The sequence below is a fragment of the Mustela lutreola genome, chromosome 9 (genome assembly GCF_030435805.1).
Source record: "Mustela lutreola isolate mMusLut2 chromosome 9, mMusLut2.pri, whole genome shotgun sequence".
NCBI classification, from domain to species: Eukaryota; Metazoa; Chordata; class Mammalia; order Carnivora; family Mustelidae; genus Mustela; species Mustela lutreola.
In genome coordinates, this window is record NC_081298.1 from 119,981,538 (window position 1) to 119,999,768 (window position 18,231).

An 18,231-nucleotide genomic window follows, 5' to 3' on the forward strand; every position below is an offset into this window, starting at 1 on the left:
TTCTCTTTGTACTTTTCTAACTTAACACAATTATGATCTAATGCTTCTTCATAATTTAAAAAGGTGAACGACAATCAAATGACAAAATAGTATTGTTCTGTATTATCTCCTACTCTTTAGCTTTCTTTTAATGTCTAAAAATATCCCCATGATCTCAATTTCTGGTAGACTGCCTTTATAGAGTTCCGTTTTTTTGTGGAATTTAAAAATTCTGTAAATACTATAAGTAATAAATACAGAATGCAACAATACATTTACTTTCTTATAAAAACAACCAAGCAATCCCAAATGGCAAAATCGTAACAGAAGTCAGAATTAAATACTTAAATAATACAAAAATCCACACAATCCATAGCATTATTAGGAAAACCAGTAAACATCATTAGGTGCTAAAAACTTAACATAGTGTTATCCCAGTAAACCCCAAATACTAAAAGATACCGCTAAGAAAAAATTTTCTCAACATTGTTTAAAATTGTTCTGGTTTGTGTTACCACTTCTGGTCAAGACAAAATAACAAAAACCAGATTTACTCTCCTATCTGAAATAACTAGAGACGAGGAAAGTACATCAAATTGTTTCCAGATAATGGCTATAAGGACTGCAGGAAAGGGATGCCTGGGTGATGAAAACTAATGAGGTGAGCCCTAAGACTTCTACAGCTGCCTGCCTAGAGTTTCCCAGGCCACAGATGGCATAGCACAACTCAGGAATCACCCAAGGTGAGGACAAAGACTTGGAGCCCAGGAAGACAAAGGTGGCTGGCTGCAGTTTTCAGGTCACATTGCAAGGAAGGAAAAGTCTGCATAGAAAGAAAGCTCCAGAGACCTAGTGTCTTTTCTGAGCATTTTATATGTGGCTTCCTCATATAGGAAAGTGCTTCTCAAAAGTAACAAGGGGACCAACCCCAGGGTCTAAATTGAGGGTTGTAATAGGTAGTGTTCTCAATGCATAGTGAATTCTTAAGAGTTCTCAGAAGGGTATTACCTCATTAGTAAGGCCAAAGTAGCCCTCAACCTTCATTTTCAAATGTGGTACCCTATTTCTATTCCAATGTAGCACTTTTTAAAAATTAAATTCATTAAAATTTAGTTCTTTAGTATCATCAAACATATTTCATATGCTTAAGAGCTACTGCACTAGACAATATAAGTTTATAAAAAACTTCCATCATCACAGTAAGTTCTGCCCTAGATTAAAAGCAGCTCTTGTCCTACCTAATAAAACTTAAAAGCTGCCTCTACAAGCAACAATCTGTTTTCAGTTAATATAACTGCATCCCAAAACAAAATAAAAAATATTTATTAAAATACAAAAATATCAAACACCCAAAAGAAGTAAAAAAGAAATCACATTGCCTGGCATCCAACAAAATTTTCTAGGCAAATAAAGAAGTGATCATATAAAATCCATAATAAGGAAAAAATAATCAACATAAACACACCAATGTGTTTAAGATGCTAGACAAAAACTTACACATTTTAGATAAGGAAAAGAAAATACAAAAGAGAACCAAAAGAACTTCTAACAAATAAGACACTACAGAGGAATAGATTTTGAAGACAACAATATAAATTATCCAGAAATTATAAAGAGAGGGGCTAAGAAGTTGGGGGGAAAAATGAATAGAGCTTCAATGAGCTGTGAAAGAACTCAAAGAGGCCTAATAAAAATGTATAACTGGAGTTACACAAAGAGAGCAGAGAAACAGGAAGAAAGAAAATACTTGAGACAGCATTTATTTAAAAATAATTTTTTTAAATTAAAAAATTCCAAATTTGATGAAATCTATAAATCCAGAGTAAAGAAAGTCAACAAACACACATCATAAGAAAACTATAAGGCATATAATAATCAAATTGCTTAAAAGCAATTAGAGAAATTTGTAAAAGCAAATATATTGACACAAGACCTTTATTATTTGAAAGCAATATGATGAAAAGCTATGGGAAGTGGGTAAAATTATTAGGTAATTTTGGGTTACTTGTTATTATTTTTATACACATTGATAAAATATATACACACATATAAACATGCCACCAAATATGGCTAAAGATCATAAACATGCCGTAAAGGACTAAACTAAACTAAACTAAACAGAGGTTGAATTCAGCACTTGCATAATTTCTGATATTTGCTCTGGATGACTCTCTGTTGAACTTTTTAATAAGAGTAGTATTTTTATAAGGCAATCAATTTTTTAAAGCATGTAATAAAGGGAAGTATTTTTTATTCTTAATGACTGAATATGACATTTTAGAAAACAGCATTCCTTTATAGTAAAGATAAAGAAAAATGTTAAGTTTCCAGTTATTTGGGGCGCCTGGGTGGCTCAGATGGTTGAACAACTGCCTTTGTCTTGGGTCATGGTTCCAGAAGTCTGGAATTGAGTCCCGCATTGGACTCCCAGCTCGATGGAGAGTCTGCTTCTCCCTCTGACCTTCTCTACCCTCAGCTCTCCCTTAATCTCTCTCTCAAATAAATAAATAAAATCTTAAAAAAAAAATCTTCCAGTTGTTTTGCAATAATGTCTACTACTTTCCCATGATCAAGTTAAGAAACCACAACTGAACTTCAGTACTCTTCCCCACTTGTCCTTTTTTCATTTAATTAATTATGCAATTTTTTCTTCACCATGTAGAAGGAACAATTTCAAGGCTATGATAGAAAAAAAAGTCTGTAAAATCAAATTTTCAAAAAAGTTTAGTTGTACGAGGATAAGGTAGACATCTTCAAATAAGAACAAATGTTATTTATGCAGTTATAATAATACTCTAATATTTTACTGGATAACTTGTAAAAAGAAAAGAATTAGAGTATTATATACACACTTAGGTTAGATACAGTGATTAAAGCCAAAAAAGATTCTTTTCTACTTTATTTTCTCATAGTAATCACATCCGTTCTCATGGTTTAACCTACCTATTATCTCTGTGTGGTGACAACTATTCTAAGCTTAGATTTCTATATCCCACTGATAAATAGACATAAGTTTTTTTCTGAGATATTTACTCCTAACTTCCTACAGTTGTAAGCTTAGGTATCTGGATACAGACAGAAGCATACTTATATTTGTATTAGAATGCAAACATTCTTAAATTTCATTTATTTTTTAATCTGAGAGCATACATAAGATCAGAGTACTCTGAGGGGCAGAGTGTGTGCCCTGCTTTCTCTCATACCCTCAGGGCTGATTACTGTGCTTAGACAAAGAAGATACTCCATCAATTCATCACTAATTTCATTCATAGGACTTCTGAGAGGCAATAAAATCAAACTGTCTAGAGTGGATTTGCATTCTGCCACCAAAAACTGTTTTTATTTTAATAACCTATATGCCCTTCAAAGGCATCATCTTAGAATGCCTTAGAATCATCACCTAAGAATATAAGCAAGAACCTAAGGGAAAATTTCTGTTTTTTTCACTATTACAAACAGTAAGGTCACCAGTCAGATCTACCTATTTCATTTTCACTGCTTGACCATTCATTTTGTCCTGAGATCTGTAAATGTCTGTTCGAGTCCTGTCATCCCAACTTATAGCCTGCAAATCATCTAAGAGAGCCCTTATTGCAAGAAAAGTCCATCACGGCTTCCTAAGGCTTGTCAACATTTCCAACTGTCCATTCTGTCATTACTTCACAGAACACACACCACACCAAAAGAACTATGGGTGCAAGAATGTATTGTACATTTTGTCCCCTTCATCAGCTTCCTACTCATGCTTCAAAATGTGAAGACACACTGACCTTCTCTGTTCATTAAATGGTTGCTGAGTGAGTAAGGCAGTAAAATAAAGTTACAAAAAGTAACAAAATTCTATATAATCTAACATAAAGTCAAAGAAAAAATAATACTTAAATCTGACTTGCCTGACACTCTGTCAAGAACTTCCGACAATGTGGTTGAGACTGGCAAATGAAGTGTTCGGAACTTATGGCCTGCTCCATACATTGGATGCTGGATGACATGGCTTGTGGCATTAATTCTACCTTTATACAGCTGAAAATTCAAAAGAAATCAAGAAGTGGTTTTTTTTTTTTGATACATATACCACTATAAAACAATTTCAAAAGCAAAAAAAGAAAAAAATTTAAAGGCACACAAAATATACAGGGTTGTTTTTGTCTATATTTTAAACTGTGGCACATTTGGCATTTGCTTTGTTGGTCAACTTTTGTACCAGCGCCACTGTACCCAATAATCAGTCACTTCTCCCCCCAACAAATTATACTCTTCATGGTAGGGTATAATCAGGCTACTCATCACAAGGAGGGTAATCCAAAAGAGATTTTATAAGACCTATTATTACATATAAAGGTTATTCTAGTTTCAGTTTGTTATGTTAGAAATTAAGATGCAGAGGTGACTCTAGGTTCTGATATGAAATTATGAAATATCTTTGCATACAGCTAATTATTAAAATTTATTTAACTGTAAAATACTCACTGGACAAGGAGACTGAAGAAACATTGTCACTTTCTCATCTTCCAGCATCAATTGCAAAAATAATCTACGTATAAACCCTGAAATGTTCCCTGATGTTGGAAGGTTCCCTCTTTGTGGAGATGTCTGAAAAAGTTCACAGAGAACCTGGCAAGTAAAGAGATTTAAAAAGTTAAGTGCACTAATTACCTGCAGCTTTGTACTTTCAAGAATAAAAAATACTATCCTCACAGAATATTCCTGTGAATAAGAGAAATCATAGGGTTTTCATATAATAAATACCTAGCATAACCAAGTTACCTTTAACTTTAGTCAGTATCAATGTGGTTACAATACAACAAAAATTATGGGGGAAAGGGTATTAAAATATAACACAAAGCCTTAATAAGAAGCTGAGAGATGAAAATTAAGCCAGAAAGCAACAAGTCACAAAGTTTTCATGCTATCCAGAGGCACAAGCCAAATTTTCAAATACTTATGGCCTTGGTTAAAATTGATAACCTAACCATTTCCTATAATTAGGCACACTAAGCAGATATAGTTTCACAATAATTACTCTGGACAGCAAGATATCTCGTTATTCTTCTCAATAAATCATTCCAATTTTTTGAAAATTATTGTAACTATCCCTCTAGATTATAATAAAATCTGTTCTGAATAAGCACTCTAAATTAGGGGGTAAAAAAAAAAGCTGATTCCTACTTATTGGTGTCTACCAGATCACAGACAGGATCTATGGTAGTAACTTTATATACATTATGGTATTTGTCTCAAAAACAATCTTTGAGGCAGGTATTTATCATTCCCATTCTACAGGTTGAACAACCTGATGAAAAGTCAAAACAGCCAGAAAGGAACAGAATCTTGCAAAAATCAACTAGAATAGAATTATTCTTGAAATAATCCTAGCTTTCAAGATTTTGGCCCCATGGACTTACTAAAATAAAGTCATTTCTCGTGTTTTGTCAAGAGTCTCCTATCTGAAAACTACCCTCATGACTGCTTCATGGCTACTTCATGAGGCTTCATGCCTCATGGCTACTTCATTAGAAGCAAACCAAGAGTTGTAGCAACCCAGTTACAACAATGTACAAAGAAAGCCTCACTGCAGATGATATGCTCGATGACCACCCTCAAGTGGTCACTCATCTTTCAGAAGCTGAAGTGTTGTTCTTCTTGGCTCGTTCTTTTTACTGGATGGGGGCAGGGGCTGGAAGGGAAGGTGAGTTTAAAAGGAGCAATATGTCAATTATAGCTAGAATCACCATGAATTTGCCCATTATCTCATCAAAAGGCGTATGTGACACTTGAGGGGAGGAGGGAGCAGATATGGTCAGGACTTTAATTATGGTTTAAATTTCTCAACTAATTTCATTAGTGTTATTTAACAGTGTATTAAAATAAGATGCCTAAAACAATAAGCCAATTTTTCTAATCTTACCTGGGCCATCAGTTTTTGATTATTAGGGTGGCATGAAATGCACTGCAGAAAGAATGCAACAGTTGCATTCTCAATTGCTGTCCTCTGTTGAGTGGTCAATCCTGTTGGAGCAGCTGAAGAAAGAGAGGCTGATCTTGCACTAGTCTGCTGGGCACCTAAATGTCCTCCAGAAGCAGACCCAGAGTGACACAGTAAAAACAGAAGTGCTGTCCACAGTGGATTGACTTCAGACCCACCGAGCCAGTCTTTCATAACATGGCTACTGCCAACTTCTGTCAAAAACCTAAGAATAGGAGCAACCAGGTCTGCTGTGATAGGCATCTTATTACATTGTTGTGCAACATGATGCCGCCTGAGCTTGTCCTGGGAAATATCTATTGACTGAGCAATGCTTTCTGAGTAAGAAATGTGACTAAAGCAAAAACTAGCCAGACTTCTCACAAGAAGAGAAGGCAAACCTGAGTCCAATAATTGTTTGATCGCTTCTGGAGATTGAGAAGACGAGGCAAGGGTCGCCAAATGTGATTCAGTTAGTGCAAGAGGTGCTTGTGCATTTTTAGAGTCATCTGTTAAGGATGAAGTAAGATCTTGCTTTTTGCTATCATCAGTCATGGACAGTCTGTGATGACACTGCACTGGAGGAGGGGTAATTCCCATCCAGCCCATGAGCAAAGAAAAATAACTTGGGTGTATATGACACATGGAGCAAAGTAGACTGTCAACAGCTTTCTTCAAAACCATATTGCAGGGAAGAGACATGGACCAATTAAAAAGTAACCTAGGGGAATAAAAGATGCCAGGTTAATACTACATATGTATCTTTAGAAAGATGTCATTGTTTCTAATACTTCTATATGAAATCAAGCTATACTCTATAAAATTGTAAAATCTATAAAATTATACATTTTATTTGACATAAAATATTATGACACTGTAAGATTTCAGGAAGACTGCTTGTGATATACATTATTTACATATTTAAGTAGACAAAGTTAGACTTGTAAAAGGAGTTAAAAAAAAAAGGTCTATATTAAAATGGCTCTACCATTCTCTGTGTGACCTCAAAAAAGTCACATAAAGGAATATTGAAAAACTATACAAAAGAAATATTTAGATTGAATTTGATATGACTGATGGCTTAAATTTACATGTGCAAATCAAAAACTATTAGGGAGTTTCACTAGTAAGTTCTGGGTTATGCCCACTAAGAAGGCCAAATATGAAAATGACAGACTATCTAAGGACCAAAGGCCAATCATTTAAGAGTCATGAATTCCTCAGAAATAGATATGATATTCTATTACACACTTAGCACTTATCAAGCAGTAAGTTCAGCAAAGCTTTAGCTGAGTATGGTAAAGAAATGTAGGTAAGTGGAAACTTCCACAAGAACAACTGTATCAGATATCTAAAAAGTAGTAAAAAAAAAAAAACTAACCATAAAAACTCTCTGAAGTAGTAACTCTTTCCAAATTTCTAGCTATACTTTTTCTCCCTAGTTGTACACTAAAGATAAAAACAAAAACTGATGGGTTTGGGGCCTAGGTGGCTCAATCAGTTAAGCATCTGACAACTGCATCTCTCTCAGGTCAGGTTTTGATCTCAAGGTCATGAGTTCAAGGCCTGCAGTGGGCTCCAGGCTGGCCATGGAGCCTATTTAAAAAAAAAAAAAAAAAAAAAAAAAAAAAATTCTGGTGGTTAAATTTGCAAAAAACCATAAATACTACTACAAACTGGAGGAATACATACATTAAAACACTCTGTTTTTAGGTGGGAAAAGCAGGCAATGACATGAATATAAATTAATTAAATTTGTGTGACACTTAATACAAAACTATACCTCACTATATTCAACTACTACTTTCAAAGTATTATCATTACCCAAATAGGCATATAAAATACTGTTTCACCAAGTGAAAACCTATAAAGCTTTATCTAGTACTGAGGAAAAAAGGATTTAAAAAGTAATACTTACTCAAAGAGCTCTCGGTCCAGCAGTGCTGGTAAATCATACTCTACAAGCAGTTCATAACTATGCCAAAGAATGGCTGCCACACAGTGAAGATGAGAAGGAGATGGCATGAGAAGACCATACTCTACTGTGGAAGAGTTAGGAGACATGTAGCTCATCCGACCACTTCTCCTCATAGCAGCCACTCTTGCAGAATCACTGACCCATTTTAACAAGGCCTGGATTCTTAAAAGAAAATGAATTCAAATAACCAATTATACCACCATCAACATTTAATCTGGATAAATATCACCATTACATCTAAGCAACGTGTATGTGAGAATAATACACTAACTGTTTTCGGTAATTTTAATCTAAGATAGGAAGGGAAAGGAAGTTATATAAGGAGAAAGAATGTGGTAGTTCTAGTTTTCCCATAATCTTACTAATCTCAACTGATAAAAGTGTTTGAAATAACATAATTTTAAAAATTTTATAAATACTGATTAATTTCTTAACTCATTTGTTAAAAAAAACCACAAACCTATCACTATCTGAAATTATAGGATACAAAACTTAACAAATTCACTCTTGTAAATTTTATTTTGTAATGAATCCACACAACTGCAAGCAGTAATCTGGTGCTTATTCTTCACTGTGCAATACAGCATGTGCCATAGCTCTGGCCCCCAAATATTAAATACCAGTAGTAGCCACCCATCCCCCTTCACTGTGAAAACAGAATAAAGCCCCAACATATGTACTTTTTTTTTTTTTTTTTTTTTTTCAAGTGCCAACCTACCCTCAACACCCTGGAGCAGGAGGCTACTGACTGAGAACAATACTTTTTAAAGCAGTAAGGCTTTGGAGTTTATGTAAAATACAGAAAATGGGACAAGAGTTCTTAAAACAAGGTGTTTATATTTTTGTTTGTTTTCACATTTCTAGTTTACATCAAAAGATTCTTTGCTTCCGGGTAAAAGAAATGGGGGTAGTAAAGTAAATAATGCTAATTAATTTTGTATGATAGAAAATTAAGAGAAGACAGAAAAAGAGAAGAGAGATAAGCAATTAGGGAGGAGTAAGATTTTCTCAATCCATAGAGGCCAACAATCTTGTTATTATGTCAGTTCTAAAAGTTACATTTTTAAAAGTATTATGCAGTAAAAACAACTTTGTTCACAGCAATTTTCTTATGATAAAAACCATAAAACTATTAAAGAATCAAATAACTGTAAGAGATGTTAAGAAAACTGTTCCAGAAAAATATTTAAAACTCATTTTTTATATTCTTTTTAACCCTATTAATCACTATAATTCAAACTTGGCACAAATTTCTTTTATCAAAAAAATTTTTTAAAAATTTCTATTTTTAAATAGAATAACCATGTAATTTATGTAAGGGAAAAAGCTTAATGGAAATCAGCTTATTTAATATTTTGAAGTCATGCTGAAAATAAGTTTACTTGGTTAAATGTCATTTAAACATTTTAAATTAGAAAATATGAAAGCAACTAGCCTAAAATAAATAAAAGCCATTACAGTATCAGTGGTTAAAGTATCAATATTTACTAGGCTTCTTCCACGCCTGACATTCTACTATATACTGCCAAGACTGACCTATGTAAATCTTCCCTTGTGAGTGATGGTATCCTGACTCCTCAAACCAAAAGCTGGATTCAATGAACTTGGTCATTCTAGTATCTGGCCAGGCATATAGCAGCTACTTAGTAAATACTTATGAGTTAAGTACCCACAAAAATTAATAATTTGGTAGTTTATATATAAATTAATAAAATCTCTAATGTTCTCAAATGCTAATCAATATATTAAAGGATGACGTAACTCAGAAAACAAAAGATCATTTGTTTATAGAGTTACGTACACTATAAATGTTCTTCTGATATAAAGGATATGCATCAAAGAAAATGCCAAATCATAACTCAAAAATTTACCAATAAAAACATGTTTCAAAAATACTTGGGAATTCTTACCAATTTGAAGGTAGAAGACATCAAGGAAAAGAACTACATTAGTAAAACTCACTTAAAAATTACCTACACTAAAACATCACTAAACATCTAGGTGAAATGTTTAGATGTTATTTACTTGGTATGATAGTGTTTAACTTTGTGGTAGGAGAGAGAAAAATGCAAAGTATAATGAAAAGCTGTCAATGAATATTATAAATAATAATAAGCAATCAAAACAAATACTATTATCATTGTCAAAACAGTCTTCACACCTAATATGGACACAATATTCCTATATTCAGATAGTTAGTAAATACTACCGAAGACAGAAGTATGATTATGAGATCATTACAACTTATAAAGATCTCATCACAACACTGTTCACAGAGAAATATCTAGTATTTTATTTCATTCCAATGAAAATATAGCATTAAAAATTCTATTTGAGTTCAAATTTGCTTAAAATATGTCCACATACATAAAGATTTATGTTAAATGTTCACAAAAATCTCTAGAAGTAGTATCAGATAAAGCACACAGGTAAATGTGCAATGTAATTAACAGTCTTAACCTTTATGAAAGCTCTAAGGAGAAAGAATTACAAGGAATACTGACTACCATGTGATTGTGTGTATGTGTGTCCATAAACAAAAAACAAGATCAACGTATACCTGTCCTTTGTTCCAGGATCCTGAGTTGTTCCAAGCTGGTAAAGAATATCTATTGTAGAATCAGAAGACAGTCCATTCAGTCTTCCAAAAAGTAAAGGGCTGTTCAAATCTTGCCATAAAGAACCAAAGGAAAGTTTGTTCGATCAGCAAATGGGATAAGAAGATTTGCTCAATTTAATTTTAAATTGTTAATTAAAAATAACTCTTCTATAAATTATAACAAAAATAACAAACCAACCCCTAAAACATTGAAAACCATAAAGGAAATTAATTTCAGAAACAAGCTACATTACAGAGATCACATAATTCAACCATCATTATTTGACAGACAGGTATAACTTAAACTATCAAAGTTAACTGTCACCTGTAGGATCACTGCCTGATGCTGCACAGTTTCTCAGAAGAATGTCTATAAGCTTCAGGCCAATTCTAGTGGACTGCAGTCCTATCTTTACAAGCACGACCTCGATGTTCGGGGAATGCATTCCGCAATATGGGGACATCAATAACGCAGCACAAGTCTGTAGCAGATTAGCAGTGGGAGCAGCTGCACTGGCCATCATTCCTTCCAGATCACTGATGTGAGTAAGGCAATGATGTAATAACCGTAACCATCCAATACTGAAATATACAACACAAAATGGCTTATGTGGTAAACTTAAGTAGCTCAGATTATTTCTGGGGTAAAATAAAACAAATCAGCATGCTGTGTTTCATAAATAACAGCAATCTGTATAAAAAAATGCTGTAAGATCAATAAGGAATTAAACACACTAAGTTTTCTCCATAACACAACAAATGATACTTACCCACTAATCCCATTTAGGAACTACATGGTTCTCTTTTAAATTAGTCAGAAAATATTTTTATGTATCCATATATTTATATGTTTAAATATAAACTGCGCAAAATTAGAGCTGTACAAAATGATAAAGTCTTGGCCGCTTAAGAATAAAACAAAAACCCTAAATTTTTTTTTTTTTTTTAAAGATTTTATTTATTTATTTGACAGAGAGAAATCACAAGTAGATGGAGAGGCAGGCTGAGAGAGAGAGAGGGAAGCAGGCTCTCTGCTGAGCAGAGAGCCCGATGCGGGACTCGATCCCAGGACTCTGAGATCATGACCCGAGCCGAAGGCAGTGGCTTAACCCACTGAGCCACCCAGGCGCCCCCCTAAATTTTTTATCTGGTAAAACTTCCAACAGAACCAGTCTATAAAATCTTCAACTATCAAAATTTACCAGATGAATGTGAATAAAAGGATATATTCAGGTCTTGGTTTACTTGGTCAATTTGTAGGATTCCAAGCTAACCCTTCTATATTAATTGGCATTTAGGAACTACCATATGACGAGGTCTCTGTCCATATAGTCAATTTGTATGGCCCAGATGTATCCTAGTAACAGACACTTGGGAAGTCTTATATTAGACTGTGATCCAAAGAAGAGAAACCTATACCCATATATGTACCACACTGTAAATCTACAGTCTAAATCTCAAGAATTAAACACACAAATCTCAATTTTAACCAGCCTCAAGTTCCAGTTCTACAGAATTAGTATCTCTATTGCACCAAATAAAACTATGGTATTATATAAATTACCTATGGAGCAAAGAACTTCCTAAGCCCTAAAAAAAAGAAACCACAGAATAAATAATTTCATAAAAAGCTCAGAAAGCTTTTTTAAAAAAATGAGATACATAACATACCTCGTTTTGGATACCTGATCTTCAGATGGAAGAAAGGGATTATTAACTGTTGCTGAAGAAGTGGTACCAAAAGCAGTGAGGCCCAGTAATTTAATTTGTGAAAGGCCTAATGTGCTTGCATCTCGTGGGCGATGAAGTCTAAGGCAGACGGCAGAAGCTACTTCAGCTTTTACCAGCTGAATTTTTATGTAGGTGAGACCACTTGTGACAACAGGAGTAGACAAAGGTAGCATGTTTACCCCATCTGCACTCACTTCAACAGACACTGAGGACGGGCAGGCTGTAGGAAAAGAATATTTAAAAATTACTAAAGAAAATGTGAACTGGACTTCATGGTTGAGTGGAAATCCCAGTAAAACAGAAGCTTTTAGTTATATTCACTATGAGTTTGCAAAAAGAAAATTTATATGCCACATCATACTTTGTCAATGACTTTCAAAATAATTGATTTTGGAACGATTTTCCAACACAAAATATGAGATCTACAATATAGCGGAAAGAGTATTTTTAAAATTCTAACATTCACCTAAAAAAAGGATTAACTGAAAATACACATGTACACCTTGAGTCTTCACAAGGAAAAAACCTGCCAAATTGGCAATTGCTCTATTATTTCTACTTCACTCAGAATTAGTACCAGCAATGTGGAATATTTTATTAATATGCCATGGTTTACTGTTGTTATATCATTTGGCAAAGAAAATATAAAAAAACAAAATGCTTTTCTACCAACTCATATTTCAGTACTACCACATTGCAATGATTTTTAATACAGCTGAGTTAAGCTGCTTTTGCCTCTAATATTTTAATTCCCTTTCAAATTTAACAAAAACATCCAGATGACTTTATTTTAAATCATTTTCTGCTAAAATTTAAGTAGACTCAACGAAATCATATGGGAAAATTATTTCTAACATAACATGGAACCCCATATAAAAATGTAGCTATGGGAGGTGCCTGGGTGGCTCAGTTATTAAGCATCTGCCTTCAGCTCAAGTCTTGGTCCCAGGGTCCCGGGATGGAGCCCCGCATAGGACTCCCTGCTTGGCAGGAAGCCTGCTTCTCCCTTTCCCACTTCCCCTGCTTGTGTGTTCCCTCCCTTGCTGTCTGTCTTCTCTATCAAATACATAAAATCTTAAAAAGAAAAAAAAAAAAAGAAGAAAGGTAGTTATTAACTAAAATGACCTTTGAACATTTATCTTAATTTTAATTTCAATTATAAGATTAGGAGGTAACTTTTACTATATGCCAATTACATACTAGGTTACACCAAGAACTAGACAAGTCTTATCAATTTTGAAATTTAATCTTCACTTTTGAGAAAAGTATTATCCAAATTTTACACAAATTGACAAAGTCAAAGAGATTAAATAATCCTAATTCTCACATGAACAAATGGCACATTTTATATTCAAGCCCATATTTGATTCTAAAGGCTATGTTATTTCCAGTGGAACAAAACATATCTTCAATTTCTGCTCCAATCCAGTATTAAAACCAAAATGTTTTATTAAGCACAGTTATAGTAGGCACACCTAACCTAGTGATTTTTGAGAGTGAGTGTGTATGTGCCCATGCGTGTGCAGGAGTAGGGTGGGTGCCGGGTTGGGGGAAAACGAGTGGGGGCGCTGTGGGGGTATACGCAGAGGAAGAGGAGGAGACAGAATACTAAGCAGACTCAAAGCCATGTGGAACCCGACGAAGGGCTCGATCTCATGATCTTTGAGATCATGAGCTAAGCTACAATCAAGAGTTTGCTTAACTGAACTGAGCCACCCAGGTGCCCCCAAAACTAGCAATTTTTTTATAATGAACAGAGTTCATCCCTGTAACACTCTTCCTATCTCAGTTCCCATGTGCAAATTCACTTCAAAGCCATGATGTACATGGACCACTCGTAACTCCTTCTAAATAAAATCAATTCCTTCCTCACCTTAGCTTTTCCTCTACATCTAATACTTATATTTTACTATGTAATACAGTAGTTTTTGATCTGCTAAAACACTATGAATTCACGCATTTTCCTTCTGCAATTATATTCATTATATTGGTTTTTATCTAAGCGTGAATGCCACAAGTATATTAAAAAATAACAGTAGTCTAAAAAAATTAACAGTAGTCTAATTTTGCAAGTGGAACATTTCTTCTTCCACATATGCCAGGATCTAAAAAGTTTCCCACAGTTCTTCACCCAATTATTGAGTGACATCTGACAATCAGAATTAATCAGCAACATAAATGAATGTGACAATTTCAACATAAAAGTCACTATGTTTATACTGAAAGAATTTGGGGATAAAATAATGCAAATAGTATTTCACATTCCTTTATGAATACTTGAAAGAGCTGTTGCTCCTTTTAACGTAAAACTTGTTTTCTAAAAATTCTTTTGAATGGCTTACCTTGGAAAGTGACAAAACTTATCAATGAAAAGCATCAAATGATATTCAAAATAGTACAAATTGAAAAAATTCACACTGTAATATGCAAAATATTACAATAAAATATTCTTTACATGTTCTTATAATGGGAAGGGGGAAAGACTAATACATCTAATAGATTTAATTTCACATTATAGGACTCACACTGAGGACAGGGATAGAGAAAATAACATTCTATCTATGGGTGTATAAACTAATCTCAACATTACAGCTTAATTTAGGAAGAAAGGCAAGGCAAAATTATATATAACTGAAGGATATCTGTTTGGATTTCATGAAACATTCTATTTGTTTGAAGGGAACAGCCATGACGATTCAGCTCATGGGAAATGATTTCATGGTAATGTTGAATATTATACAAAAAAAACCCTTCAAAAGTAAGCAATTGGGGAATCATAATTAAGTGTATCACTATTTGCCAAGTATTTTTCATATTTTTAAATGTTTCTCAATTATAGTTTATTTTCATAATGCTTCTTTACAAAAAATATGACTCACTTGCAAGAGATGCAAGATGCGGCTGGATATGTATCTCTTTCAGAAGCACTGCTGCAGGAAGGTGAATGGTAAGGTCGCACCAAGCCTCCTCTGGCAGAAAGATGTAGGACCAAGCAGCAGAGCGAGCTCTTCTATGGGGTGGCGTGGCCTGTAAAAGCACCTCAGCTGGTTGGGCAGTAGGACTGCTAGATGTAATTGTACCTACAGAAGAGATTTTAAATATAAAAAGAACTTCATAGAAAAAAACAAATAAAACATCAAGAAGTTTCAAATCGCAATAATTAAAACTAGAAAAAATTAGATAAACCATAAACATACGATACTATGGATGTACTTAGTACATCTAGTGTGAGCTAGTCAACTTGCAAAGTGACAAGTTCATTACTGTTGTCTAATTTCTTGGTACTCACATGTTGAATGAAAATTAAAGTAGCAGTAACAACAAATCTAGCACAACTCTCAAATAATTTAAGTAAAAATACTATGTTCAAGAAAACCTTCAACTTGAAAAGAATCACCTTTATCTTGGTTGTCACTATTCTTGAGTCAGAAACATGAAAAGAAATATATATAAGGAAACTATGTAAACTGTGAAAAGGAGTAACTAAATCTGAGGCTACTTTAAAAAATCATTCAAAATAAGAAGGAACAAGTCCTTTAATAGATTAATATTTACAATGAAAACTGACATAAGAATTTGCTAGTTTGACAAATTGTTGTACTATTTAACTCAGAAATAAAAACAAATGTGATTGCTAAAAAAAACATTAAAAACTTGCTTCTAATCAACTAATTGTTTGTAACTGGCGTTACTTGTAACATGATCAACTTACTTCAACAACTATTTTTGCTTCATACCAGTTAAATAAACTATAAACCCATACCAATAAGATTTAATAATCCTTGGGGCACCTGGGTGGCCCAGTGGGTTGAGCCTCTGTCTTCGGCTCAGGTCATGGTCTCAGGGTCCTGAGACTGAGCCCTGCATGGGGCTCTCCGCTCAGCAGGGAGCCTGCTTTCCCCTGACTCTCTGCCTACTTGTGATCACTCTCTGTCAAATAAATAAATAAAATCTTAAAAAAAAAAAGATTTAATTATTCTTTTCTTACCCAGGGGTGCAAAGTTATGGATCCCTTCTGCATTGTCAGGCTCAGAAGCTAGTATTCTTGTTTTCAAACTGCTATCAACAGCTTTATTTGGACCAGAGTCAAGGAATTTCATAATAGTTGATACCATACTTCTTGCGGTGTTTACAATAGCCCTTGTGCTAGTAACCATATTGTTGCAAATCAGCTGAACACCACCTAAATTTACAAAGAACACCAAATGAAAATTATCTTAAGATAGTCTGACACTGAGTCACCATTTGCAGAGCAATACAAAAACGAGATCATACACTATCACATGATTATACTAAAAAACAATTTTTGGAACTTATCTTACCCATATCATGGAATGCTTTCAAGGCATCACTAGTATCTAATACTCTCAAAATAAACCACAGTAATGGTTCAGATAACTGACAGGTAGCAAGAGAGCCCTAGGGGGGAAAAAAAGTATATTGTGACTTTAAAAATCTTAATTATGACTTTCCTGTGAATCAGAACAATAAAACTTATTAAATGTAATATTCTTTTATAGTTAATGATTCATAGCAGCCTTAATCTAAATCACTATATACAACATATCTGCCAAAATACATAAGAAATCTTACCTGAATCAGAAAGGAAGTATACAGTATCCTCTCTGAACTCAGAATATTTTTTTTTAAAGCATATGTCTATACCTACTACTTTCATTTTTGACCTTAATGTGCATTCATTTTGTTTTCCATTAGATGCTAATTTCATTTAAAAATGAATCCTTCTTAAATCTTTCTATCTACTCATGGAAAAACACACATACATGCAATAAATTTTTAAGAAAATGGTAATTTTACACTAACAAAATACTCCTTAAAGAAGTATATTTTAAAACCTGTATTTGAAAAAAAATGGTAAATAGACTAGAAGTTAAAATAATCACACTGGTTCCTATAATTTCATTTTATAAGGAAAGATAAAAAGCAATAGTATTTTAACTATTTTTCTTTTAAAATCACCCAAATCCCTTTCAGCTGAAAGGAAACTAAACATACAACGTAGCTTGAAAAAAGGGTGCATTAAATTTTCATATGTAACATCTACAGAGAACATTTTGGTATTCAACTATGCTATTTGCAGGGGAAAAGAAAGAACTATTTCTTCAGACAATGGGGGAAAAGTCTAAAATTTAATAATATGCTAAATGTTTTTTATTCTTCTATCACTGTAGTCATTTTTGACAATATCAACTCTAGCAAATATTACATTCTAACTTCTAGGAATAGTCTACAGTTCTCACCTAATGCTGCTGCTCTTTTTCCAATACATGACATGAGTCCTCTGTTCTCTGTTCTAGAATAATTCTCTATTTTCACTGCTACAAACTATTTACATCACTGAAATAGTTGCCGGATTGAACTTACTTGTCTGCCCATATATCCACAGGCCATGTAGGTTAAAATTGGCTGCAGCATCATGTGGACTGTAGAAGCTTTTTTACTGAGGGTCGTCAGTATGGTAAATAATCCATCCCCTACTGATATGGCATCTAACCCACCATGAAAGTTCTCATGTTTGGTAAGATGTAATCCACTTGCTCCTAGTTTAAATAAAAAGATTACACATTTTTTGAGAAGTATATCCCTAAAAACCAGTAATTAAAAGCTTAGAAGTCATTTCTCCTGAAACCACTGAAGGATGGCTATTCAACAGTTGTGTGTGTGTGAGTGTGTGTGTGTGTGTGTGTGTGTGTGTATGTGTTTATCTATCTATCCATGAAACTGAGGTATTTATCATAGCATTCAGTAAAGCGTATTTTTGGATACCTTTTCACACGAGATACCTCTATTGCAGGTGACAATAAAAAGAAGTTGCTCTATGACTGAGCAACGTCATCTTACACATTAGCTATGTATGGAGAAGAAAGGAAATGGAGAGAAAGTGATGTGTACATAACTATACTTCAAATCATCTAATTAAAAAAAAAAAGATATATGATGACTGTTTCCTTAACACAA

General features: G+C 33.7%; 1 protein-coding gene across 10 annotated transcripts in view; it reads right to left on the bottom strand.

Moving 5' to 3' along the window:
* BIRC6 (baculoviral IAP repeat containing 6) overlaps window positions 1-18,231 on the bottom strand; it is a 226,673-nt gene that overhangs the window by 75,701 nt on the left and 132,741 nt on the right. For all 10 annotated transcript variants that reach the window (XR_009357395.1, XM_059188672.1, XM_059188669.1 and 7 more), the window contains 11 exons: window positions 17,638-17,813; window positions 16,575-16,671; window positions 16,241-16,435; window positions 15,132-15,332; window positions 12,193-12,472; window positions 10,847-11,103; window positions 10,483-10,591; window positions 7,863-8,084; window positions 5,888-6,665; window positions 4,450-4,593; window positions 3,873-4,002 (listed from right to left, as the gene is read on the bottom strand). Coding sequence is in view for 9 of the 10 variants with exons in the window: in XM_059188672.1 (XP_059044655.1) it covers window positions 3,873-4,002; window positions 4,450-4,593; window positions 5,888-6,665; window positions 7,863-8,084; window positions 10,483-10,591; window positions 10,847-11,103; window positions 12,193-12,472; window positions 15,132-15,332; window positions 16,241-16,435; window positions 16,575-16,671; window positions 17,638-17,813 (2,589 nt within the window). In the remaining variant the exon portion in view is untranslated. The remainder of the gene's footprint in view (window positions 1-3,872; window positions 4,003-4,449; window positions 4,594-5,887; window positions 6,666-7,862; window positions 8,085-10,482; window positions 10,592-10,846; window positions 11,104-12,192; window positions 12,473-15,131; window positions 15,333-16,240; window positions 16,436-16,574; window positions 16,672-17,637; window positions 17,814-18,231) is intronic.